Here is a 26,657-nt window from a genome sequence, read left to right as displayed (position 1 = left end):
CTCTACCACGACAAAGTGCCATGGCTTCCGAGCGTGAAGCCCTTTACAATAATTCAAAACCAAACCTGAGATGTTGTTGAACAGGATTCTTTCAAAAACTGTCCACAATTGCGGGTGTAACCCAGCCGACTGCGGCCGCAGGGCATTTATGGATCAAAAGCATGGCGCGCACAGCTGTTGAGGAGTATCTGAAGACGGAATCTTCACAGGAAAGACCCACGTCGTAGAGCCTTCCTTGGGTTGAGCCTTCTGAGAATGGTCCCCAAAAGTGCCGGAATTAGGAATGTATGAGCATGGCTGTGACAAATAAAAGCGATTGGGGGCGGTACAGTCAGAAACTCCCTACCAGAAAGTCCCGAAGCGCCTATCGATTCGCGTGTGATAGGTGAGGGCGTTCCTACGCAAATTTCGGCGTGTAATGACACATGTTATCTTAGAAAAAATTTCTTTGTCATCGCCTAGATAGCTTCATGGCCTGGATGGGTGAACATCTACGTGCTATTGTTAATTCTCACAGATTGACAAATCTCCGGCCAGGATACTGCAGCAGGAAGCTGGATGAGCCATAATGACACCTTGGTTCTCGCTTGCATAGAGACCTCCTATGTACAGGAACTCATAGTAACGGGCTATTAGAACAGTAGACTTCGGAGTTGTTATATAGAAGGTTACGTCATACCATACTCAGGTCTCACGAATGGAGAACAATTGCTTCTCCATTCAGCGCCTTAGGAAGGGCTACATCAACTGTGATGTCGGGGTTATCGTTAGATGGCGGTACTGCTTCTGTTGATCCGTCCTCCCCTTGTTCAATAGCACGCTTTCTCCTGTCACGAGCTGCCAGGAAGCGAATGAGTAAGATATGAAGGATAATTGCCACGCCAAGAGAAGCAGCGAAAATGAATCCTGCCTTGAACCGCGGACCTTGCGCCGTTCTCCACACAACAAGCGTGAACCAGATTGACTGGATGGAGCTGAAGACCATCGAAGCAGCAGTCAGAAAACCACGCATTTCGTGATCATGTGGAATCAGATCTGGATACCAGGAATACCATAGCCCAGGTGCACCTGACGAAAAGTTGAGTAAGTAAAACGCAGCGAATTTGAGGTTGTCGGACACGTCCCAGACGGCGAGAACGACAGAGCTGAAAAAGGTTCCCGCTTGCAGGAAGATCAGGGCTGGCCACCGTCGGCCACGCATCCAAGGAGAGTCTGTGATCATTCCAGCAAGGATCTGAGCTACCACTCCAACGGCAACCTGCCCAGTCGGCCAGACGTTGATCTCGTAGATAGACTGCTTTCTGGATTTGAGCCAGAGCGCGAAAGCAGGCTGATACCCCGGGAAACTTCCTTGTAGGAAAAAATAACCGAGTGGTAACACCCAAAATTGCCATTGACTTGCAATGCGGAATAACTTTGTTCGGTTCCATTTTGATGCCCCCAGAGGTCTTAAGCCTTCTCGCATAAGTCTTTCGCGAGCCCATTCAGCCTCCTTTTTAGTGATGTAGAAAGCTCGAGTCGTTTCTGGAAAATCTGGGAAGAAAAAAAAGCCTGTGATGCCAATGGGTAGGCTAATGACGCCGCAGATAATGAATAGCCACTGCCATCCTTCGCGTCCAAGCCGGCCATCAAGGCCAGAGTACGCCCCAGCTTGAAGGTAGCCACTAAACATCCCAGCAAGCTGGGCGGTGGAATAAAATATAGTAACTCGTTTTCCGCGCTCGCCCTTTGTGTACCAGGAGCTGATCATGTACACGACTACCGGGAAATATGCGGATTCGAAAAGACCGATGAGAAAGCGGATTGCGTAAAGCTGCGATCGATTCTTGACCGCGGCGGCACAGAAGGTCAATATCGACCAAAGGACCTCCACTGTAGGGATGAGGAGTGATGGTCGCACTCGTGTAGCGAGTATGACTGCGGGTATTTGTCCAGCAATATAGCCCGAAAGGTAAACGTTGCTGGCGTACGTCAGCTCGCTACCGTTGAGATGGAGCGCTTCTTTCATGCCCGAGACATAAGCGTTGTTGATGTTGGCCTGGTCCAGGTTCTTGCAAAAGTATCCTGCGCATGCGGAGCTGAGCAGGAACACGTCGAGCTTGAACAAGAACCACTTCTCTTCCTTTGGCTTGTCAGGATCATCCCAGATAAGCCTGCGCGCGTTTCGAAGAAAGCGACGCGGAATGCTCAAAGATTCAGAGGGCGTCAGGGGCGGCTCTGATTTGGGCTCCAGGGCTATGCTTGTGTGGTCTGAAAGGGGACCGAGTAAGGTGACCTTGGTCTGCTCTGAGGATTTTTCGGCATCCATTGCCGTGGTTCTTCTCAAACACTTCTAAGATGTGGAGGTTGCGGAGGAGTTGGTCTTGTCCTTCTTCATTGTTCTTCGTAACAGCTACGGCGCACTTATACTTCTTCTCGGACCACAATTGAAGAGACATGATATTTTGATGGTATCATTACCACGAAAAATCTCATCATTGACAAAAAGATAGGAGAGGCTCTTACGCTAATTCTCAGGCTCATGAGGGACTTAGAAAGACATCAAGATCTTGTTTTTAATAGTTGATTGAATTTTCAAGACACCATCGCTTGGTAATTGAGCTAGGAGGTAGGTTTGAAAAGAAGTCGCGCCAAGAAGCATGGACGACATGGCTCACGAGGACCCTCTCTTCTAACAAGGACTCTCCCGAGCGCAAGGGGTGTGAGAATAAATGCGTTTAAGGCCGGTTTCCCTGAATCAACTTCCGATAACGGGACATCTTAATTCAACCATCTGTGTCTAGTACTCCAGTGGGCTCGAAATCGTAAACCTCAGTCTCTTTTACGTTAATCTTATTTCTGATGAAAGTGCGGTGCGTCGGTAGATAAATTCTGACTTTGTAAGACCATGGTGTCCCTCTGTCGTAATATCTAGTCCATGGTCCATTTGTAGCGGACCTCCTTCCCTTCCTCTATAAGGAGGGAGGAAGGCGTGCCGCACCCATATCCTATCTGCCCCCCCTTTCCTAATTGGGAGAAATGTCTGGTAGTCGGCCAGAGTAGATACTCGCTTAATTTAGTTCCTCTAGCTTGTTTGCGTGATTTCAACGTGATCGGGTTCGCCTATAACACCGCATTACTAATCCTTGTCTGCACTAGGATCTATTACTTGAGAATAGTAGGTATAAACTAGTCATTCTGTGCATTATCTCTAGAGTTCGAATCACGACATAGTTATGTAGATATCGTTTGGTAGTTCATCCGCGCTGAGCTCATTGGAACGACTGATTGCGACATTGACTTCCTTTCTCGAAGACCCTAGGCTTTCCCACTTGGAATATTACGGCTCACGGTAAGCCTCGTCGATGGAGTGAGGCCATACAATGAGAGAGTTGAATAGCTTCCGAAGCAGCCGATCTCTTTTGATATATAACCGGCCTGGAAGAGCCACCCACGTCCTTCCATCTGCTTTCATCAACCCCAAGTCCAAGATGTCGGCAATAGTGACCAAAAGTGGCTCTACCCAGTTCCCCAGGCCACTGGTAAAGCATCTTCCGCAATATAACTACAGCAACCTCAATCCTTATGTACACCCACCCGAAACAAAGGAGAATCTACCGTGGTCGGAGCTGGTAACTCTCGATCTACGAGATATCGACCGACCGGGTGGTAAAGATCGCCTAGCGAAACAGCTCGAGCACGCTGTCCACTACGTTGGATTCTTCTACGTTAAGAACTTTGGCTTGTCACAGGAACAGATCAACAAGCAATTCACCCTTGCGAAGAATTTCTTCGAGCTTCCTGTTGAGGAGAAGGAAAAGTTTGAGCTCAAGTACGCGGAAGCCGACTACAATGGTTGGCGGCGCCCGGGCCGGTCACTAGAGGCTAAGGTGTTTGATAACGTTGAGCTCTTCAACATCCCTAAATTCATCGACGAGTTTAGAGGCAAGTATAACTATCCAGATCTACTACAAGCGCATATGGAGGAAATCGAGCTGTTCCAACGTACTTTACACTCGAACGTGGTCATTCCGCTTCTGCGGTTATTCGCAATCATCCTACGACTTCCGGACGAAGATTATCTAGTCAAGCAGCATTCCTACAATGACAAGAGCGAAGATCACTTACGCTACATGATATACTACCCGAGAACGGATGAGGAATGGGAGGTCAGGAACTTCGGCAAGGAGGGTGGTCACACCGATCTGGGAACAATAACGCTACTCTTTCGACAGCCTATTGCTGGTCTCCAGATCCTGGGTGAAGATAATAACTGGACCTGGGTCTCTGCCCAGCCTGGAACCATTACGGTTAACCTGGCCGACACTATCTCGCACCTTACTGGAGGGTGGCTAAAGAGCTCAGTACACCGCGTGGTCGCGCCACCTAAAGACCAACGTCATTATAAACGCACCGGCATACTATATTTTGTCCGCCCATCCAACGATACTATCCTATACCCAATTATGGACTCGCCAGTACTACAGGATGCTGGCGTTAAACCTCGCTTCGATAAACCCGTTACGGTCGAGCAATGGGTGAAGGCAAAGCAGACACTACAGCTCAATCCAGAGATTGCGGCTAAGAAGTGGGCAGAAGGAGACAATAGTACAGTCGAGGTCCTTGCCGGGTTTAAAGACCAGAGATATAAGGCATAGGATCTTGGTATGCTGAAAGAGCTAAAGACGATGGACCTCAATATACGACTGTAAAGGATCTATTCTACTCTCTACTTCCTATCGTATCAAAACCCCTCCCGGTGAAAGATCCAAAGTAATGAGAATCGCCCCCTTTGGTACCACGCTGCCGAGAACCTTGTAACAGCACAGGCTTTTTGAGGGGTCCTTACTCCTCTACGCCTTCAGGTCCACTTCATCTTCTAATGAGCAGGGGACTTCCGGAACAGCGAAAGATCGTGCTCTTCCGCCCACGTTGCGAATCCCGGAATAGCGCTGGTTTGGCGATGAGTGGTATATTGACTCTCCCGCACTGTCATGGGTAGTTATGTAGCGCTTGTATCAGACCAGTTACCTAACTGGAGGGTGAATGTGTGTACTATGGGATCGGTAATGGTAGAATAACTAGCCTATAGATAGAGATGTCAACGCTTGAAGAAGACTTCAAGGTTGACAGGTATGATCCCTCCTACTGTATACATGCGATAAGCCAGCGGCTTAGCTGTCAGCCTGACTCCTTGGCTGGTGGCCTGAGCTGAGTGTGCAGTGTCACATGTGTGTTCGTGACAGCTTGTTTGGTGGCAGATCGGTAGGACTCGCAGTCCACGCGCCTGGACCCTACATTATGAAGTTCAGCCAAGCTGTCTTGAAGATGAATTCTCTACCTTTCCCAGAGTGCTATTTTACCCAGGCACACACATCAGATGATGAAACTACAAGCCGCTAAGCGACTAACGGAGAGTTGTACGATACACATGTAAGTTGAATGAATTGATTGATTAGGTAAGGAAATCTATCTAGCGCGTTTTACAGTTTTATTATGTACCGCGGTGGAAATTATTCGGCTAACCTTCCCAATAGGGTTAGGGCAATAACACACCCCACAATTAAAGTAGTTGTACCCCACGGGTCGCTCCCCGTTCCCCGGTAGTAAACTTGGCATACTATTCAGCACTGAGTACGACTATAAGGGACACGGAGCCTTCCGTGAAATCCAGACTTGACCTGTTCCATGATCAACCATATTGAAGTATCAGTGTTAGGTCTTGGTAATGGACCTATGGATCTATTTAGTTAGGCTATATCAATAGGATATTCCACACCCCGGTCCTACTCAGACAGGAGCCGTCGTGACAAAGAACTCCCTAGGCAATTGAAGCGGCGCGCGGCGCGCGCTTGATCTTGAAATCTAAAAGTACGAACTTGACACGGCAACTTACATTGGGCGCCTGTTCATTCTTGCAAGTCTTAACTGTATTTTATTCATTCTGAATATTCTCCTGCGGGCGATATCTCCTGACGAAAGACTCCACTGGAGCATGAATCGACTCGGGCTGTTGTACGAATCAGAACTCAATGACGACGCGAAAAGGTTGGCCAACAAATTTGACTTGTTCGATAATTCGAGGCATGGAAAGTACGTGTTTGCCTATTGATAATACACAAAGTCACTCAACATATTTGCCAGAAAATCCATTCGACCAGTGGATGGCCGCTTTATTGGACCATTTGGTGTCCAGCTGCATGCGTCCATCCTTGGTGAACACCTGATAGAAGTGGCCAATAGCCTTGCATAGCTTCCCGGGACTGGATTTCAAAAATCGCGAAGATTGCAGTCGTGACCACTGGTGTCAAGTTCAATGCTGCCTTTGAGCTCCTTGCACACACCAGACACGCTACGCGCCGGTGTACACAGGCAGAAATTGATGCGATACTACGAGGGGAGAGGCCAGATACTTTCGATGACCATGCTAAGGCTGCCTACGATGTTGCACATGAGTTGGCGAACACGCCAATTCCATTATCCGAGGAGAAATGGGCTCGCGCGGTTGAGCTCTTTGGGAAAGAAGGTGCCACCGCCCTCATCCATTTCGTGGTCTTCGACTCTAGTGTATGTGTAGTACTGAACGGCTTTTACTGCAAGATCCCCAACGGGGAAGCTTGAGATTTTGGTAGTTTGATATAGTAACAATCACTGGCTTTCCTGGCATAGAACCACTTTCACTGGGAAGAGAGCATCATGTATTTTAGACAAACTCTACAGAAGAATACCTGGCACAAATTTCAACGCCATTCTTATTCCTCGTCGGGATGTGCTCAATTCTTGGAGTAAACTAGGCATTCCCTGGTCAGCCTGGCTAGGTCTACACCTCTTGAACTTGCGAGACAATTAGTACAAGGTTGAAGTAATTCCATGTCAAGACTGGTCTGTTGCGCGTCTGCATCCAGCGAGAGAGTTTCAATTCTGAACATAAAACGCCGGGTCGACCTGTTCACCTCTCGCCGCAACGTTTGCAGCATGCTCCTCCAGCTCGGTGAAACCATTGTCCAGGACTCCCCGCCAGCGATTGCCGTTGTTATAGCGAATGTTTAAGTCTTCATCCCTCAGTTCTGCAATCATGAGTTCGCGATACAATAGCGCACTTCTGGGCTAGGTAGCAGTTACCCGTCCATCTATGCGATGGTTCCTGTACCAACTTCGACATCCGCCTGTCCAGGTTAACCCTTTATGGATCTCATCTCCGTAACGGACGAACTCGTCGGTTGCGTCCTGACTAGGTGCCACAGACTTGTTGTCGTCGGAAGCCATTCTCTTCAGCCACCGGAGAACATAGTCGGCTGTCCATGAAATCGAAAGGAGAAGTGTGCCGTGACTGACAGTCGTGTTAGTGCCAGTGAAGATGAAGTAATTCGACATGCCAGGACAGGCAAGGCTGAGATATGACTCTGGCTCTTCAGCCCATTTGGATGCGAGTGTAACATTATTGCGGCCCGTAACAGGGTACCGTGGAATGTAGGAGACATCAAAGCCAGTCGCACAAACAATGACGTCGAGCAAGTAGAAGGCTGCTCCTGTTTGAATACCTGAGGGCGTAATATTGATAATGGGATTTGTTTCCAGTGTCACGTTGGGACGAAGGATTCGAGGTATCCCTCCCCAGGTGTAACGCGCCGGCAATCAAATTCCCAGGTCGGAATAAGTTTCGAGCAGAGCTCTTCATAATTCTGCATTATCGATCTCATACGTTCAACAGATACTTCTTGGGCTTTCGTGTTTTGGATCGAGCCCTTCTTAGCTATCGTCATTATTGATTAGCATGGATAGCTCCAAAGGGGGAACGCATGTAGCAGGCATCGAGGACATATGAATCTGTACCCTTGTTCATCCCTTGCGGCAGCATCTTACGATACTGGCGATACTTCTCTTTGTCCGTTGCAAAGAATCGTCTGACTTGCCTTGGATACCTTGGGTTTAAAGGTACTGTCAGCGTCTCCATCATCGTCTTCCATTTCCTCCGTGCTATTATGTCCACTCGCGTTCTCCATGTTTGTTTCCACGGTATTGACTCCCAGTTCTCCGGCGTTCACGCCGAGGATCTCGCCTATTGATGATGTGATGTAAGTTGGGCCGCTCTGGAAGCTCACAACTGTTGTGCCTTCCAATTTGACCATTTCTGGCAGGAACTGGATGCTTGATGACCCGTTACCAATGATTCCAATGCGTTTGTAGCTGTAATCGTAGGTATTGTCCCATGAGGCGGAGTGGACCTTATGTCCCTCGAATTCGTGGATTCCTGGGATCGACGAACAGTCCCATTGACTACGAAGTGATTGCTAGAATCACAACAGTCCGAGGCATCAGCTGCCACTGACTCACGAGCCTAGCACTCACTGATTCTTGTCAAGAATGGACATACCTTGATAGACCCTTGGCAGAGAGAACAACGTCAAAGAGCTCTACTCTTTCCTCTTCGCCATTTTTTTTGAACCCGAACTTTCCACTTGGATTGATCTTCCTGCCAGTCCAAGCCCACTACGCATGTGTTGAATTGGATATCACGGCGTAGCTCCCATTTCGTTTCTCTCCGTCTGATGTACTCGTAGATCTCGTTGCCGCTGGTGTAGAACCTCGACCAGTTTAGATTTGGTTCGATTGAGAATGCCTTGGTGTCACAGTAGTGTTAGAGCTGTACAACAACAGCCTTTGGTGAAGATACAGCCAAAATGACACCGGAGTACGGGATACTAACATACATGTGTGCTGGTACGTCACATTGAACACCAGGATAAGTCATTTGCTTCAAAGATGGTGTGGTCGATGAAATCCTGCATTTCCTTGTGTTTACGTTGAAGCTTGTGCACGAATATCAGCCCCGAAAAGCCAGTACCAATGGTAGCAACTCGGAGGGTACGTTTGTGATATGCACGTCTTTCAAAGACAGGAACACATACCTGCTTGAGCCGCTCTGGGGATACCATGATGACAAGGCCAATGGAACAGACTCGGTAAATTCTTTTCTTCAAGTTTTGCCTCACACTTGGATTTCAGCGATAAGCCATGAGGTGAGATATGAGAAGTATCATATAAGGAATGGAGGGAATAGTTGGAGTGCACAGCAATCATTTCGTCCTCAGGTGATACCTCCTCAACCGCCAGAGAATGAACAATGAACATGCTCGGGTCCGAAAGTCCTCCCGGTACCGAACTTACTTCTTTCCGGCTCAACGACACTGAATGTTGACGGCGTGTCAATTCTCCATCTGGGAGGAATGCGTTGGAGAGAAACTGGAGCCCCAAGGTCCTCATATCAACGGTTCTTACCGTTCCATGTGGCGGATGCTTCGGGTTGGCCAGGAGGGATATACGGGCGAGTCGTGGTAATTATGGGCTTCCGAGGCCCTAATACTCTATTGCGGGGAAATGCCGAATGCTAGTGTCTAGCCCCACACTATAGATATCGCCGCTATGATTAGCTGATAGGGACCCACTACTCTTACTTGGGGGATTTGGTCGATATGTTTAAATAACGTCAAATACTCCTGATACTTGGTTGATAATAAAATCACCAGCCATCAGGGCTTGATATCCTACTACCGAGACCCTTGGAATATGTAAGAGTTGCCCTTCCGATACATCATTTTATCCCCTGTCGTGGTTTGGGTGTCTCCAGCGGGCAAATTGGTTGAGTTTATGTGATTACATTGACAATGGAGGCATTTCTGCACCCAGCAGCCCATGGTCGGTTTCGAGAATGACCAGTCGACAGCCTGGCCAATTATCCGAGATGGGAGAAAGCATGCTCTCCTGCTCACTACCATCAACATCTTCAAACACCACGCTTTCGCTTGCCCACTCCCATTGTAATCGACGTCATCCTCCCGGGCCCTCCTCCGCTGTTAACACTTGACGCAGACTCATCGGTATCGCGCCCCCACGTGTGGAGCAAAATCAGGCCCGGTCGATGGGAAAATAAGCAACTGGTCCAGACCGCGAGAAGGCAGCTCCCATCAAGCGGAGATATGTTTCCTGGAATACCCGTCACGTTACCCTCGTGATGCGAGTTGTTGATGCTGCTAAAGGACAAAGCTAGGTCAACTGGGATACACACGAGTCGTGGCATCGACGCCTGCCGAGGATAATGCAGAATAGTGGCTGCACCTAGTCCGAAAGTGGATAGTATGCAGCCTCGTCATGGCCGTGGCATGATTCAGAGCGTCACTTCATGGGCATCTCAACTCATAATTCGATGTTGAGATTGTCCCACGGGGAATGTGTCCCACGGAGAACATATGGACATTGAATTCTGATCAATATATATATATATAGAGAGAGAGAGAGAGAGAGAGAGAGAGCAAGTGACTCCAGAGTCTTCTCATGGGCATTCACAGCTTCACCAAACCATGCATATCAAGAACCCCGCCCTTCTACGAGGTCGTCGCGGACGGCAGATGGCTACAGACGCAGACGGACAGTCCACAAATGACACCGATCACAAGGCCACTATGGATAGCAAGCATGAGAGAATCAAGCTGGAGACTGGAGTTCAGCATTTTGAGTCTGCTACGGACACATCGGATACACCGGGAAGGGTAACAGGGCGCGTTGTTTTAGCCATTGCTGTAAGGCCAGGATTCCATTTCTCTAACATCTCAGCCGCGATATACTGACCAGCATTATCCAGGCCCTTGGGTTGCCATATGAGGCCGCTCTGTTCTCTTTCGTCGTACCTGCAGCTGTCCTCTTGACCATCAATGCAGACATTGGCCCGTTAGCCAGTCTGAGTTGGGTTGCTAGTAGCTGGTCATTGGCAAACAGGGTTCTGCAGGCGACTTTTGGTCGCGGGGCAGATATCTTCGGCCTGCGATACTTTCTTATCTGTGACAATATTTTTGGACTTGTTGGTAGGTTGCAACTTATTGTTGATGCTACGACTTGAAACAAGAGCACTGACCCGTGCACAGGAACTTTAGTCAACGGACGGTATGTCACACCCGCTCGTGCACTTCAATGGCTGAACCCGCGTATAGTGCCAACTCAATCCGAGCTGTGACTGCAGGCACCGCTATCCAGGTTCGTTCCATGTGCTCTTCCTTCTCTCTAGCCTAAGCTCATCTAAGCGCAGGGGATCGGTGCTGCCCTTCAATAAGTTGCATATATGTCCGCCTTTGATATTGTCCCAAAGAAACATCGAGGGGCAACTCTGTCTGCACTCAATCTTGCTGCTCTCCTGCTTCAATGTTTGAAGCTATTATCGGTAGGTGCGAAGGATTGGATGGAGGCGCCTGAAGCTGACTACATGGGTGCCTAGCCTTTTCTGTGGTCAAAACATTGAGCTGGCGTTACAAATACTATTTTGGCACCATGATCAATGGGATAGCCCAGATCATGGTTATCGTATTTTACCGGCCCCCAGGATGGGTTGAACTGCATCCAGATGGCAAATCACGCACCCGACAATTGAAAGACCCGGACTATGTTGGCGTACTTCTGATGGCCGGTGGTTTGATTTCTTTCTTGCTGGGCGTCTTATGGGGGGGAAACCCTTACTCCTGGACCAGCGTAACCGTCGTCGTCCCACTACTAGTCGGAGGTATCGTTCTTCACTCCATATCGCCGTATGAGACATCTAACGCCTTGACAGGACTGACTATGGCGATCCTTCTACATCTTTGGGAGTTCTACTCCCCGGCTGATATGAACAGACTGTTTTCCGGGAAATTGATCACAAATGTCAGATCGGTCATCCTACCGCTCTTCATCACCTTTGCTTCCGGTCTTGCGGTAGGTGCTCTTCACACTTTCACATACAAATGGCATTTAGAGCAGCACTGATATTTGTTAGCAGCTCTATGGGCTCCAGGTTTACTGGCCTCAATGTCTGCACCCAACTCTTCGCGTCGGAGACATTCTGACATGCAGATAGTGATTCAAACCCTGTTTACCACAGAACCTGATCGGGCTGGCTGGCTCAGCTTTGTACTCAATGCTGCCGGGACTAGTGAGTATCCCCAGACGAGCAAATCTTTTCATGTGTCGCCATTGACATTCTCCTACAGTCGGAATTATGACACCGGGAATTTTCTTTGGTATCCTAAAGCGCACGCTACTCCAACTGGTCGCATATACTACGCTACAAACTGTTTTCCCGGCAGCGATGTCAACCATCATTCAGCACTCGCTTGCGCGGACGGTAGTTCTGGCTATATTCACTGGTTGGGCCCTCAGCTCGACCATGATCGTCAGTGTCTTGTTTGTCCAGTACGGAGTGGGCGACGATCGCCTTCGTATCTCGAACGGGTAAGTTCATTTCCGGCATTTGGTGACAGTCCTGAGAGGACATCGAACATGACGAGAAAACAGGCTGCACGGAACCATTGTGAACTCCGGAGCCGCCATTGGGTTCGCGATCTACGGGAGTATTGTCAACAACAAGGTCAAATATACCATGGGGCCAACCATGGCCACGGCTTTGGTCGGTGCGGGATTACCAGCCAATTCAGTCGAACCGTTTCTTGGTGAGTAAACCTGTCGGAATTAAGGCTTTGAGGTAAGATTAACCAAGGTGCAAAGGCGCTTTCCTGACAGGAAACTCCAACGTTCTCGCTGGAATCGATGGGGTGACACCAACCGTCCTGGCAGCCGCAACAAGCGCAGCTCGAGATGTGTACACCCAGGCATACCGAATCCTCTTCCTTGTCACCACAGCCTTTACTGGTAAGTCCACAAAGAAACTCGAAAGCTTCTAGTACTAATGCTGTCTAGGTGCTGCCTTTATTGGTAGCCTTTTTGTCCCAAGTGTAGATATTCACTTGACTCAGTAAGCTACCAACACACATCTGAAGTCTACGGCTAACACACATAGACATACTGCTATCCAACTCGATAAGCCCTACGTCATTTGATATGGTGAAGGTGAAGCAAAGGTTCTCACAGAAGAAAATGCCCAGGAGATACTCAGGGAGTGGGCGACCGTGATATTGTCACGCTAGGCAAAGACATACTACCTTTGAAAAATACCGTGTGAACTTGCGCCAACCTGGAGATAAGTGATATTCCCTTCCAGGAACTGCTCACGGAAAGAAGATATAACATATATACCCTAGTGTCACAAAACACTCCATTTTATTCTTTCACGATTCCCCTGATCATTTGTTAACCCATCAGCTCTGTGAACTGAGACTTCCGATTCTGTAGAGCAAGAAGCCTCTCTGGGGACATGTTCCCTCTTGACGACCATAAGCTTTCTAGATTATCTTGACATTGGAGAACCTGTAGTCGAGTCGTCCACGTATATCAATATTCAGAAATGAAAATATACATTCCAAACACGTAGACTCTCCCGTGACCTTTGCTGGAACTTCAATATTTTTGAAGAGACATGGAGGGGTCCGCCACCCGAGGAATCTCCATGCATCTCCCTGCTACACGCAATGCTCCTACCCACTTCGCCTCTGCTTCCTTTGGTTTCCCCAACAGCAGCCTCTGATCGACCCAGCTAGCCTGTGGCTGGGCTCTCCGAGCTCCGGACTGTGTAAAAGCTGTAAGCTACGCATTTAACTCAAGATTCTCTGGGCTCGGCTTCTCATTCCGACTTCCTGGGTCTCTCGTTCCCCGGATTCTCCAGCTTCCCAAGCATGCTATAGTCTCGGGGCCCCGGGGGGTTTCCGCTCTCCATGGCGGGCCCCGGTCTCCCGTGAATCGTCGGCCCGCCAGCTCACTGTTCTCTATCATTTCGCTGTCGCAGGTTCAATCTCGTCGCTCGGGGTATCATCGAACAGACCATCGGTCTTCTTGCCTGAGAGAGTGTCACCCTCTCATCGCTGAGCACGCCGTATCCGACAACCTTTCCAGTTCCTCGGGGACTCCGGTTACCTGCGTGCACAGCACGACTCGTGGTAGCTCATCCCGGAAGCAAACACAGCCGGACCTTCAGGGGTGCCGAGTTGGACATGTCATTTTGCATACTTAGTCTACAAGGATTCCCTCGACGGTGAGCGAAATGTCCAGCCTTGGAACCAAGCATCAACAACCACAATCATCCGGTTTACTTCTTCCAACATGGCAGATAAGACTCTAGTTCCAGCCTCGGAGATTAAACACGTACATTCTGAGATTGATGTTCCCCTTCGGCTCGAGAAGAATCATGTCGAAGAAGATTGGACCGCCGAAGAAGACCGGAAACTAGTGTAAGTGACAAAGAAATCATGAAACACGATTTAACTGTATAATTAATTGGGTGAACCAAGCTCAGGATTGACTTGCGCATCCTGCCGTATCTCTCGGTGATCTTTGGCTTGTCTCTGCTTGATCTGATCAATGTTTCGGCCGCATATATTGCAGGCATGAGCACTGATATCGAACTCTCTGTTGGTGAGGACATGGAAATGGAGCTCACATGAGCTTAGTAGCCCTAGAAGACTAACACGGACTCAAGGTGCTCGGTACTCGATGAGTCTATTGTTCTTCTTTATCACCTATGTCTTGCTTGAGATCACCAGTAATTTGGTAAGTTAAAGACCCCCCCCCCCTTCCCGAATTGTTTATACCGTGTCTGATGACCTAGGATGTATGGATAGATTATTCGACGAGTCGGCGCCAGATGGTGGCTGAGCTTCCCGATCACTGCCTGGGGTATCTGCGTCATATGCATGGGGTTTATACAAAGCTGGGTCCCATTGGTCGTCCTCCGCGTTCTCTTGAGAGCGCTCGAGGCCGGTTGTGAGTTGATGGCTTCCGATACCGATTACATGGCCCGGCTAATACGGTCTTGACAGTGCTTCCGGGGGCGGTCTTCCTGATCTCTGCATGGTACAAGACTTATGAAACGGCACGAAGAGTGTCATGGTTTTATATGGCCTCGCTGATGGCTTCTGGGTTCAATGGTATTGTGCGTTCATTCCTAGCATCCCTGACCCAGGGTTCGTCATGGCCCACAAATGGTCAGATTACATATGGCCTGTCGCTGATCAGGTCTGGAAGTAGCACCTATCGGCAAGGGTGGGGATGGATACTCTTGATCGAAGGCGCCATTACAATATTTTGCGACTTGACAGGTCCCATCTGTCTCGGAGAATGTCAGGCTTCTCCACAAGTGGGCGATTTGGACCGTCCTGTGCTGACTCTCTATTGGCAGTTCCGGAACACAGCAAATGGCTCAACGAGCGGGAGAGGTATATCGCCACCATCCGACTTGCCAACGAGCGCTCGGGCAGAGAGTACGAGCATCCAACCCTCAGGCAAGGCTTGAGACTCCTTATGGACTGGAAAGTTGCTTTCTAGTAAGTTCGCCGTCCTCGAGTCTACCATTGTGTGCGATCTTGGGTTGTTGACAGAGATCAAGCTGCCTCCAGGCCTACCTGGGCGCGTGCAGTGTGTATGCATTGGGCTACTACATGCCAATAATTCTTCGTCAGGGATTGGGATTCAGCTACGCCTTGGCCCAGATCTTGTCGAGTCCGCCATATGTATGTTGACCCCGTAAGCGTCGTTACACCGTCTACTCCGACCCAGATCAGCTCATAACATGGCGTTTCTGATTAGATCCTGACTGTTTTTCTCTCCCTTCTGACATATTGGTTGTCGGACAAGACGAAACTACGTTGGCCGTAAGTGGACATCCATTTCTTCCCTGAAAGACTTTGCTGACACCCAACGATTTGAAGGTTTCTATGCTTCCACGCTTTGGTTGGGTAAGTTGCGCTGGTCGTTGGTTCTGGAATTGCCCTAATTTCCGCTATATAATTCTCCACTGCACAAAAGCTAACAGAAGACACCATTGCTAGACTTGTTGGGCTCGTCATCGTCCTCTACGCTAAGCCACCCGGGGTGCGCCTCTTTGGGGTTTTCCTGGCGATATTTGGCACCAACGCCAATGTGCCAGGAAATTTGACTTATGGGCAAGGCCAGACCGCTCTACCACACAAGAAAGGTCTGGTAGCGGCGGCTCAGGTCGGGTTTGGTTCTATTGGGGGAATTACCGACTCAACCATCTTCAGATCGCAGGATGCGCCACAGTACTTCCCTGGGATGTGGGCGACCATCAGCTTTCAGATACTATACATTGTCATGACGTGTGGCATGAGCTTGTGGTTGACGAAGAGAAACCGTGACGCGGATGAAAAGGGGGAGATCCTCGAAAAAGTGGAAGGATTTAGGTATGCGCCATGAGGAAGAGGCTGGTTGGGGCGATATCAGAACTAATGTATTCGCCGCCGCAGCAGGAACCCAGGTGTCGGTGCGCGTTACAAGTACAAGTATACTTATAGTATCTATGGATAGGATAATGACCCAGACAATCTACATATTTGTTCATACAGAAAACCGATGGCTTCGCAAACGGCGAATTTCCTCAGACCGCCACGGGGCCCCAGATTGCGGCCATCATATTCCGAAAGTCCAAGAGCAGCGGAGAATAATGACCGGGGGTTTGCCACCCAGTGGTGCTCCTTTCCTCTCCTCCGCTGGGGTTTTCAGTGGGGTTTACGGTGCCGATCTAATTGGAAGGGCTTCTAACGAAAGGGGGTTTTCCCACTCGGATGGAGGATACGATAGTTGACGGGGTTTTTTCAGTTCTCCCACCGGAACTTGGAGAACGAGACTAAGGCAAGAGGCTAGAGCAGAGTAACTCTCAAGCTAATCAACCCCAGATTCCCAGCTTCCTCCTTCTCCTCGTCCCATGGGGTTATTTCGGTTTGTCCCGGACCACATGCACCCCGCATTATCTGGCCAGGAATCCTTCCGCAAAGTGGCGGCAAATTACACCTGGAATCTAGAGCCTGACACCAGTTGGTTCAAACCTCCCAGAAATGGTTTCCACTCTCCCGGGCGCACGTTGTTACCCACATGTACCCAAAAGTTTGGGGAAATGCCACTAAAGGAGCTGACATGGCATCTTAGCAAGGCTGTATCCACACTGTCTCCTCCGGTCATTGGAGCGAAGATCATGAAGCGAGATGGCTAAGTTGAGGCCCCCATGGCCTCGTCGCTTGAGCATTGCTTGGTTTTTGGAGTACTCCTGAGTCTCGATCCTGGTTCTTAACCGAGACCCGAGGGTAGGGGCAAACTATTGCGTGGGGGAAAACAAGAGTGAAGATACAAGTATATCAGGGGATGCGTTGACTCCTCCACCGCTGACCGCGACTCTTCTCCCCTTGTAATCCGACCTATTGTCCCAGAGTACCGTCAAACACCGACTGAGAGTGACCGACTGACCACCATGATCTCCCTCGTACAATTTGGGGTACAGAGCGAGCTCCTCTCACAATGGAGCACAAGCAGCTGACACACTCAACAGATTGTTTTATTCGTCGGCCTGGGGAGTATCACCTATGGCTACGGATCCAGCATCATTGCTACCACCACTGGACAACCCACCTTTATTTCCTACTTTGAGCTTGATACCAGATCCAACGCAGATGATCTTTTGGGGGCCATAAATGGTCTCTTCTCCGTGGGAGGCTTGTTTGGCTGCATCTCGTGCTTCTGGATTCCCGACAAATGGGGTCGCAAAAAGGCAATCATGTTTGCGTCTTTTACATCCATTGTTGGGAACGGCCTCGCCGCGGGGAGTGTGCACATCGCCATGTTTATCGTTGCCAGGCTCATCACCGGCTTCTCCGTAGGAGCCCTGGTGAGTCTTGTTCCACTATACCAGAGCGAGATCTCCCCACCAAAGATCCGCGGTCTGCTTGTGGGCATGCACGGTACAGGCATCGCCACCGGCTATGTTGCTGCTAGCTGGATCGGCCTGGGTTTCTACTTTGTCAAAGCAAGTGGCACTCAATGGAGAATGCCCTTGGCAATTGGGGCGTTGTGGCCTCTCCTGCTTGCTGGCGGTGTGCTATTGATCCCAGAGTCTCCACGTTGGTGTAAGTTGCCTCGACAGAAATCAAAACCAAGTTTCTCCTCGATACTGACGATACAAAAGTGTTGACCAAGGACCGTCCCGAGGATGCTCTCAAGGCGTTCAAGGCTTGCCGCACCGAGTCCGGGCCTCGCAATGACGAGCACGCTATTACCGAGGAATTCCATCTGTTGCATTCTCAGGTCATCGAGGAGTTGAAGGACCATGTGCCATTAAAGGAGTTCTTCACCAGGCCAGCCCTCCGCAAGAGGTCCTGGATCGGCTGGTTGACCATGGTGGCGGGTCAATGTACCGGAACCATTGTCATCAACAGTGAGCAAGACTTCTCATTATGATCCATACTTCTATATTGACACGCGTGGGCAGACTACGGACCTTTCCTCTACAGAAATCTTGGCTTCACCGTCGTCAACCAGCTTTTAATCCAGTGTGGCTGGATTACCGTGTGCCTTCTCGGCAATGCCTTCAACGCTGCTGTCATTGATTACTTTGGAAGAGTTCGGATGCTCGGTGGGTATTCCTGCTCCGGAATCCTTCCATTTGGCTGACCATACCTAGTTTTTGGGCTCGCTGGAGATGTGATTGCCCTTGCTGGCGAGTGTGCTACGGTTGCTGTCTATCAACGAACGGGCTCAGAGGCAGCCGCCAAAGCAGCCGTGTTCTTCCTCTTCCTCCATATTGGATTCTATGGCTGGACGATTGACGCCAGCACGTACATCTATGCCACCGAGATCTTCCCCAACCCTCTACGGGCGCGCGGTATCGGAATTTCTTGTGCCGGTCTCTTCATGGCTATCATTGTCTTCACTAGGTAAGCTTCGGAGTCGAATTGACTGATGCCAGCCTGGCTAACTTGGGTCGCCCAGTGCCGCACCCACCGCATTCAACACTATTGGATGGAAATACTATCTTGTCTTCACCATTCTCACCGCCATCAACACCGTTGTCATCTTCCTCTTCTTCCCAGAGGTACTTTTCTCCCAATCTCGTAACCATCAGAGAAGCTCGCTAACTTTGACCTAGACCAAGGGTATGGCTCTCGAGGATGTTGCCGAAATCTTCGGAGACGGTATCGTCCTCACAGACACCCGCGAAGAACAGATTCATCAGCGCTTCAAGCAATCTCACTATCGTACTGAAGTCCTCGACGAGGTGACCCGCGACGAGCCGATCCAATTGGACATGAAAGAAGGCTCAACAAAGGTCGAACATATACCATGAAAAGCCAGAACAACTAGGTCAAACGCAAGGCGGCATGTTCAAAATGGTGAATAATTCCTGAATGTTCTCTTGGAAAGAGTGTATATCACAAACCACCCCAGATGTGTCTGTCGCAGCAAACAAGGGTCTATGCTACTAGGATTTTCAAATAGTGGGAATGATAGAAGCACGGATGAGGAGAAAGAGATATAACATCGTCAATATTCAGCAGGGGCAGCTGTAAAGCAAATACCCACACGGGTTTACACAGTGGATGAGTGCATAGCCATTGCCAACGCTTTCCCGAAGCTCTGGGTATATGAGATATGTTTTTCGACTCCGCTGTATTCTCCTATCTCCTTTGATATTGGTATCCGGGTGTGATTCATGCATCATCCAAGGCGCTTGGTTCGTGGAAGAGATATTCCGCCGGACCAACCTTTCACACCAACCACGTTCTCAAAGTATTGGCCACCACACTATAGACGAGAACCTCTGGTCTTCTTAATTATTGCTTGTTGAGTGACGGCGACGCCACGAATCCTGACCGCCATTGCTAATAATTCCTTCTCGACGTGTTGATGGTGGCCAACAACAAAACATGGGAGAGACTTAAGCGAGCCGCCACGCATAGAATCAGATTTGCCGGTATGTTCGAGGTACCTCGAATGTACCACGGTAAGCCGGTAGTATTTTCAACGTGACCATGGTCCTATTGGCTGTGTCTCTCCGGCTTCCACATGCCAACTTGTCTGCAGTACCTGTCTACCGAATAGCTCCCATGTCAGTCGTACCCAAGCAACCGTTGTTATCGTTACATCGATCCTACGGGAGCGGTGCGACTTGTCCATCTTTGTCGCCATCCTTTGGAGCCTTTTTCCATGGATGTATCATAGAAAAGTCGGAAATCCATGAGAGAAACGCTCTGCTCCAGATCAAAGATATTGAGCTTTTGCGCATCAAGAAATCATCAAATCGTCCCCAAGATTCCGCAATTTATCAGAACTATTGGACAAGAATTTACTCCAAGGCTTACAGTGAGCCGGTCACTCTGACTAGCAACTTCTACAGCCGCCATGAGATGCCAGTTTCTCTCACTTTACCCAGGTACCTTATTGCGGATCTTCTGGGCTTTTCTACCAGATTTCACTGACACATTCCAAGATTCCATGTCTTGGAACGATAACCAACTATCCTTATTACACAACCGGGATTTGACCGCCGTCTCAGTTACACGGGCAGCTTGCCAATTTTTTGTCTCGGTCTTTGCCAGCCACCGTGAGCAGCGACAGAACCAAGTCTATCCTGAGCTCCCCAGGCCATCAGGCATCACTAGGTTCTACGGTGGCAAGGCAGAGACACAAAATATTGAGACAATCAATTTCATGAAAGACCGGTCCAAGACACAAAGCTCAATGAAGTGGGCAGCAAGACTCAACTGATCTCGTTTGTTGTACATACCCTGGCTTGCCTGACTCTCACCCGGAATCCCGCATCTGCCAGCTATTGTCCATCTGCATGCTTCTATTCGCACCCATCACCTTGTTACCGTTCGATTCTGGAGGCAATCATTTCCGCTTCTCTTCATCTTGGAAGTCCAGCTGAGCAGGGTTCTGAGATTTTACGGATCAGCAGGCTGTTAGAGACCAGAACCCTGCTTCTCGACCTGCTCTCACAGCTGCGGGGATTCTCTCGTAATGGTGAAGGCCTGCCAGCGTCGTGCTGCACCTGAACCTATTTTGGGTTACGAGGCAGAAGCAGGTGTCCGTCTAGATCAGCACTTTCTCTCCCTTCGAGCCAAATATTGCGATGCATTTGTGACTATCGCCATACATCTGTGCGTTCTAACTATGGTCTTTTGGAGCTTCAATCAGTACTCAGAGTCTCTCTGCAGCATCTGTAGCAGCAGCAATGAAACTCTCACCGAATCCGTGATGGCATAGTCGAACAGTACACGGAAGCTCTCGACTTATGGCCAGCGCCCAGCTGAAATTGGGTATATCTCTACCTACCTGGTCATGCGGTGCGACAATGCCTGAGTACCGGCACGTTCGACGCACAGCCGCAATGACGGTATTCCTGCAGCTCTGGTGAACTGTCTTGACGAGGTATCGCCACATCTGGTGAAATTCAATCTCACTTTTCAGCGGTATCCCTTGCGTTTCTCATACTCACTTGCATAATATTGGTCCAATCCTCAATCACACCTGCAGTCGGTGTAGGCGAGCCATTGATGCTGTGAAATGTGTTGCTTAATGACCGTCCACAAACAGGCGAAAATGCTACACAGAATCAGGAACCATTGAACCATGGTCTGTGCCTGCTGGTAGAGGAGGCTAGACCGTCGTCCTCACGAAGGTATAAGTATCAGCAAGTTCCCAAGAGATTATGCCCCGGGCAGCTCGACAGGATTCACTCCGTCTTCCACTCGTTTCAAATCCCAGTGAACACGGCCCCGAGGCTTCTCGAATCTCGTCCACCATGTATCGTGGTCTTGTGGAATCGGCTTTATTGGCCAGCTCTGCCTTGAGGTATGGTGATTGACCCTACAATCCGCGAAACCAGCAAACTCAGTCATATCTAGCATCTTTGTTGCCGCCAACCCGGTCCTCCCTCGCGGTGACTCTTCGACTGGCTGGGGCACATCCTCCGGCTGGGGATATGGCTCTGGCGTTGGCAGCACACCGGTTGGAGGGTGTTCCGCAGGGCCTACTACCACCTTGACGATCACGTTGCCCGGCGGTCCAAGCTCTTGCCCAGCTCTCCCGCCTCCATCGACCATCACTGTGAGCACTTGTCCCGGAACTACCCCCGTGGGCGGAGTGTCTGGTTGCTCGACCTTGCCTCCGTCTACAATCACGGTGACAACCGGAAGCCAATGCCCTTCCACCACGCCAGTTGGTCCTGGGAATTCTTGTCCCACAGGTCCCCCAACCACGGTCACAGTGACTGCCGGGCAGAACTGCCCTCCGCCGTCCCCTGGCACTACCACAACCCTCACGGTGACCAGCCCAGGAACTTGTCCGACCTGCCCACCACCCAGCTCTCCAGTCGGCCCCTGCGCCACATCGACCGTGGTAAGCACACTGATCTCGACCACGACAGTTGGTGGTGGAGTCTCAACAACTACAGTCGTCATTCCAGCCCGGACCGTCACCGAGACCACCACTGTTGTGTCTACGATTCCCGGTCCTGGACAGACTACTACCGTTGTCTCCACCGTTCCAGGTCCAGTCCAGACAACCACCATTGTTTCTACCGTTCCGGGACCAGGTCAAACAACCACTGTTATCTCTACGGTGCCGGGTCCAGGCCAGACTGCTACTGTTGTCTCCACAGTGCGCGGTCCTGCAGAGACGACGACTGTCGTTTCCACTGTTCAAGTTCCAGCGTCAACCACCACTGTCGTTTCGACGATACCAGGCCCTGTTCAGACTGTCACCACGACCGAGGTCGGCCCAGGACAGACAATTACAGCCACCGTCACGAGCACTCTTACCGTGCCAAATGGACCACCGTCTACCGTGACGACCACCGTAACCCAGCCTGGCGGCCCTGGGCAAACGGTCACCATTCCTGGACCCACGTGAGTCTCATCTTGCTGAGGGCCACTGCTTGCGATCGAGAGAGTCAACAGTACGGCTCATATAGACATCTTCGGAGGCTGACGATAATGTTAGGATTACTGAGAAGTGCACCGACGTTGGTCCCGGTCAGACCATCACTGTTCCCGGACCTACTGTAACCACCGGACCTACCACGTAAGTCCCCCTTTGCCCTCGGGCTCTATCACTGCTGGACTGGTTGTTCTTGTTCGACGTCGTTGGACTTGAGAAGGCTAACAACACCTGTAGTACCGTCACTACCACGGAGAAATGCACCAATGTTGGACCAGGGGGCACCTCCACCTGCGCTACAGTCACCAAATGGTCGACGATCGGAGGGGGATACGGTGGAGACTATTCAACTGTGTCTGCCGCCTCGACTACTACGGGCTGGGGCCAGAGCGGGTGGAAACGACACTGGTAACATTGACGAATGAATGTAGACATGTCCAGGATGAACATTCGGATGAGCTGCTACGAAAAGGATAACGGATAGGACCCTTCCTCAGGACAATGACTCCCACTCTTGTCACTCTTTGATTGTCGGGGCAGGTTGAACAGAGTGGTGGAACAACATAACATAGAGGAAATAATGCGAATGAGAAAGATTTTTGACTACATCAATCCTGTTGATGGGAAAGAAATCGTCCCAGCGTACTGATTCCAATTCCTTTCTGGCCTTTTCCGCTGTCAAATCCTTGAATTTCTGACCCTTATCTACCCTGTGTCCGTAGCGCTGGAAGAGGTGGTCGAGGTTGGAGGATTCGCGAGACTATGTTAGGGAGAGATGAGAAGGAGGACAAACATGGGAATCAAGACTTGTCGAGTCTTATCTCCTGATGCACAGGATTACGAACAAACTCGCCGGGGCCAGTCTTGGCAAGTATGACATGTTTTACGCATATGGCCGAAAATGTGATTGGAGGGGCGACAACTGCGGCCCAAATTTTCTACCATGCCACCATGCGCCTCTCAAACCTTGCCAACAAAACCCCCTCCACCAGTCTCAAAAGACATCTTAAGTCTTTTCTTTTCTTTATTGTCTTCTTTTCTGGCCTGGACTCTATAATCCAAGTCCAAAGTTCTACAAGTGCTGTCCAACCTCGACGAATAGATTTCGTCCAAGACGCAGCCTCCGTCCTTTCGGGTGTTGATCGATTTCCACCCCACCAAAAAGCCTGACCCTCCTCGCTGAGGCTGCGTTCCTAATCACCTTTTCCGCACACACATTCTTCATTATGCCCGTCTCCGCTTCCAAAGCCGCCCGCCTGGCCAAGAAGGCCGAGAAGGCTGCTGAAAAGGGTGACAAACCCGAAAAAAAGACCGTCGCCTCCAGGTTGTCCTCCAAGGCGAATTCCAAGAATCCTTCAACAAACGGCTCGAAAGCCTCGTCAGTTGCCGGTGATGACGATCCCCCCATGCTCGACGAGGATGAGGAAGATGCCCCCGCCACAAGCGCCGACAAGATGGACAAGGTCAAGAAACTGACTGAACAAATGGACAAACACGGTCTCTCCGACCGGGTCACGACTGGTGTGCTAGCCTCCCAGGAAGCCAGCCGGGACGTCAAGATCACTTCCGCCTCTCTAGTGTTCCACGGTAAAGTGCTTATCACGGATTCCACCATCGAAGTCAATTTTGGCCGCCGATACGGTCTGCTCGGAGAGAACGGCTGTGGCAAGTCAACCCTCCTAAAGGCTATCGATAAGCGAGAATTTCCTTTTCCGGAACATGTTGACATCTACCTGCTGAATGAAGGCGCCCCTCCCACTGACCTGGGGGCTCTCGAGTGGGTGATTAAAGAGGCGGAGAAGGAAGTCAAACGACTTGACGACCTTGCCGAGGAGATCCTGGAAAAGGAAGGCCCAGAGAGTTCCACACTGCTCGAAATCTATGAGGTAAGTTCACAGGGACGACATCAAATCCACCACTGCTAACATCTCAATAGCGTGCAGAGGCAATGGACCCTAGCACGTTCGAAGTTCGAGCCTCGCTTATCCTGACCGGTTTGGGTTTCAACAAGAAGACCATTCACAAAAAGACCAAAGATATGTCCGGTGGTTGGAGAATGCGAGTGGCGCTGGCCAGAGCTCTCTTCGTCAAGCCATCCCTCCTCCTTCTGGACGACCCGACGGCTCATCTTGACCTCGAGGCATGTGTGTGGTTGGAGGAGTACCTCAAGAAGTGGGATAAGACCTTGATCCTGGTTTCACACTCGATGGATTTCCTGAACGGCGTCTGCACAAACATGATTGATATGCGGCAAAAGAAGTTACTTTATTATGGTGGCAACTACGATTCCTACATCAAGACCCGGACGGAACAAGAGACCAATCAACAAAAGGCGTACCTCAAGCAACAAGAAGAAATTGCGCACATCAAAAAATTCATTGCCTCTGCCGGTACATATGCTAATTTGGTCCGACAAGCCAAATCAAGGCAGAAGATCTTGGACAAAATGGAAGCAGACGGATTCATCCAACCAGTCGTTCAAGATCGAGTGTTCACATTCAGATTTGCTGATGTTGAAAAACTGCCTCCTCCGGTTCTCTCTTTTGACGATGTCACATTCAGCTATTCCGGGAAGGCTGAAGACAATCTGTACGAGCACCTCGATCTTGGAGTGGACATGGACAGCAGAATGGCCCTTGTGGGACCCAACGGTGTGGGTAAATCGACGTTGCTGCGTATCATGACTGGCAAACTCTCCCCGACTGGCGGCTCGGTCAGCAGGCACACCCACCTGAAGCTGGGACTTTATTCACAGCACTCGGCGGATCAGCTCGACTTGACCAAATCAGCACTCGACTTCGTGCGAGACAAGTACTCCTCCACATCCCAAGACTACCAATACTGGCGCCAACAGCTCGGCCGCTATGGTCTTTCCGGTGACGCTCAGACTGCTTTGATGGGCACACTTTCCGAGGGCCAAAGATCTCGAGTGGTTTTTGCTCTCTTGGCCATTGAGGGCCCCAACATGCTCCTGCTTGACGAACCTACCAACGGTCTCGATATTCCAACAATTGATTCTTTGGCTGATGCTATCAATGCCTTTTCCGGCGGTGTCGTAGTTGTCTCTCACGATTTCCGGTATGTTTCCACCACCGAGAGATGAGACTTGAGGAACAGGCTGACTATTTGACAGGTTGCTTGACAAAATCGCCAAAGACATCATGGTGTGCGAAAACAAGACTGTCCGACGATGGGACGGGTCGATTGGCGAATACAAAAATTACCTTCGCAAAAAGATGGTGTCCATGGGACAAGTTTGAATCTCCAAAGCTGCACGAACCGTGGCCCTCCTTCTCACGTGTTGGCACTCTTCTGCAAGCGTGAGGACAGGCATTATGGTGTTTGCTTTTGATTGATGGTTGAGTTACGACGTGGCTTCTCAGCCACCTGGTGGGTCTTCATGATTGATGCACCTCATGTTTCGTGTTCAAGCAGAGAAAAGACCGTGTGGCACTGCAGGCGTCAGATGGATAGATGGACTTGGTTTGGGATATTTTGACTGACGCAGGGAGAAAATGAAGCACGGAACATGATGGACATGATGCTTCCGCGCACCATGTTCTAGATTCCACTATTGTGTCCGCTTGATGACGATGACGGGGACTTGCGGTCATGACACCGGCATAGCATGGGAGAGACGGCCGGCCGATGGATGTTCATGACTGATGAGGCCGGCACATGATTGTGAACCTCTTCCATGTGTTCTCCACCTCTGATTTCTTGCCCGTTGCTTCAGCCAAATGCATTGCGATAGAGCTCGTCGCTTAATGAGACATAGACCTAACTTGAATGGCAAAGTATCTTACGAGACACATGGTCACTGTCCACGCCACAAAACTTCCCCAACTTGCTGCTTACACATGCGTTGATGCTCCATATCATGATCGAGGCACACGCGTCGAGATGAGGAGAACTGGTCAATCACTGGTTAAGTAAATGAACACGAGACGGCGTCGACTCCGCATCTTATCTTCATCTACCCCGTCTGCTTGACGCACGACGGCCACCCCGATCAATACCGGAGGTACATAGATTTGATG

The 26,657-nt window shown here is 50.1% G+C and overlaps 9 protein-coding genes across 9 annotated transcripts; 7 read left to right on the top strand and 2 right to left on the bottom strand.

Moving 5' to 3' along the window:
- Positions 1-691: 691 nt before the first annotated feature.
- Positions 692-2,308, bottom strand: AYO21_08893 (hypothetical protein; the record flags this gene model as incomplete). The annotated part of the gene is made up of 1 exon (XM_022658834.1): positions 692-2,308. One exon carries the CDS (start codon positions 2,306-2,308, stop codon positions 692-694), a length of 1,617 nt encoding a protein of 538 aa, XP_022508884.1.
- Positions 2,309-3,470: 1,162 nt separating this feature from the next.
- AYO21_08892 (hypothetical protein) lies at positions 3,471-4,637 on the top strand (the record flags this gene model as incomplete). Its single annotated transcript, XM_022658833.1, has 1 exon — positions 3,471-4,637. One exon carries the CDS (start codon positions 3,471-3,473, stop codon positions 4,635-4,637), a length of 1,167 nt encoding a protein of 388 aa, XP_022508883.1.
- Positions 4,638-6,894: 2,257 nt separating this feature from the next.
- Positions 6,895-8,351, bottom strand: AYO21_08891 (hypothetical protein; the record flags this gene model as incomplete). Its single annotated transcript, XM_022658832.1, has 4 exons — positions 6,895-7,081; positions 7,193-7,520; positions 7,889-8,256; positions 8,329-8,351. 4 exons carry the CDS (start codon positions 8,349-8,351, stop codon positions 6,895-6,897), a joined length of 906 nt encoding a protein of 301 aa, XP_022508882.1.
- Positions 8,352-10,337: 1,986 nt separating this feature from the next.
- Positions 10,338-11,083, top strand: AYO21_08890 (hypothetical protein; the record flags this gene model as incomplete). Its single annotated transcript, XM_022658831.1, has 5 exons — positions 10,338-10,556; positions 10,619-10,838; positions 10,899-10,917; positions 10,965-11,007; positions 11,060-11,083. 5 exons carry the CDS (start codon positions 10,338-10,340, stop codon positions 11,081-11,083), a joined length of 525 nt encoding a protein of 174 aa, XP_022508881.1.
- An 89-nt stretch (positions 11,084-11,172) lies between these two features.
- On the top strand, positions 11,173-12,758 carry AYO21_08889 (hypothetical protein; the record flags this gene model as incomplete). The annotated part of the gene is made up of 8 exons (XM_022658830.1): positions 11,173-11,191; positions 11,246-11,718; positions 11,780-11,813; positions 11,861-11,935; positions 11,994-12,234; positions 12,298-12,452; positions 12,508-12,651; positions 12,700-12,758. 8 exons carry the CDS (start codon positions 11,173-11,175, stop codon positions 12,756-12,758), a joined length of 1,200 nt encoding a protein of 399 aa, XP_022508880.1.
- Positions 12,759-13,995: 1,237 nt separating this feature from the next.
- Positions 13,996-16,104, top strand: AYO21_08888 (hypothetical protein; the record flags this gene model as incomplete). The annotated part of the gene is made up of 9 exons (XM_022658829.1): positions 13,996-14,123; positions 14,189-14,307; positions 14,372-14,442; positions 14,514-14,655; positions 14,712-15,011; positions 15,071-15,215; positions 15,308-15,401; positions 15,548-15,626; positions 15,704-16,104. The coding sequence occupies 9 exons, from the start codon at positions 13,996-13,998 to the stop codon at positions 16,102-16,104; spliced, it is 1,479 nt and encodes a 492-aa protein (XP_022508879.1).
- Positions 16,105-17,152: 1,048 nt separating this feature from the next.
- On the top strand, positions 17,153-19,021 carry AYO21_08887 (hypothetical protein; the record flags this gene model as incomplete). The annotated part of the gene is made up of 7 exons (XM_022658828.1): positions 17,153-17,176; positions 17,231-17,804; positions 17,864-18,112; positions 18,167-18,310; positions 18,359-18,611; positions 18,667-18,769; positions 18,824-19,021. The coding sequence occupies 7 exons, from the start codon at positions 17,153-17,155 to the stop codon at positions 19,019-19,021; spliced, it is 1,545 nt and encodes a 514-aa protein (XP_022508878.1).
- Positions 19,022-21,481: 2,460 nt separating this feature from the next.
- AYO21_08886 (hypothetical protein) lies at positions 21,482-23,029 on the top strand (the record flags this gene model as incomplete). The annotated part of the gene is made up of 4 exons (XM_022658827.1): positions 21,482-21,531; positions 21,585-22,586; positions 22,681-22,761; positions 22,855-23,029. The coding sequence occupies 4 exons, from the start codon at positions 21,482-21,484 to the stop codon at positions 23,027-23,029; spliced, it is 1,308 nt and encodes a 435-aa protein (XP_022508877.1).
- An 814-nt stretch (positions 23,030-23,843) lies between these two features.
- AYO21_08885 (hypothetical protein) lies at positions 23,844-25,877 on the top strand (the record flags this gene model as incomplete). Its single annotated transcript, XM_022658826.1, has 3 exons — positions 23,844-24,503; positions 24,554-25,695; positions 25,751-25,877. The coding sequence occupies 3 exons, from the start codon at positions 23,844-23,846 to the stop codon at positions 25,875-25,877; spliced, it is 1,929 nt and encodes a 642-aa protein (XP_022508876.1).
- Between the last annotated feature and the right edge of the window lie 780 nt (positions 25,878-26,657).

Source organism: Fonsecaea monophora (assembly GCF_001642475.1).
Source record: "Fonsecaea monophora strain CBS 269.37 chromosome Unknown Scaff81, whole genome shotgun sequence".
In the NCBI taxonomy this organism is placed as follows: domain Eukaryota; kingdom Fungi; phylum Ascomycota; class Eurotiomycetes; order Chaetothyriales; family Herpotrichiellaceae; genus Fonsecaea; species Fonsecaea monophora.
Note: the sequence above shows the minus strand (reverse complement) of the source record. Positions and strands in the feature narration are given on the sequence as shown.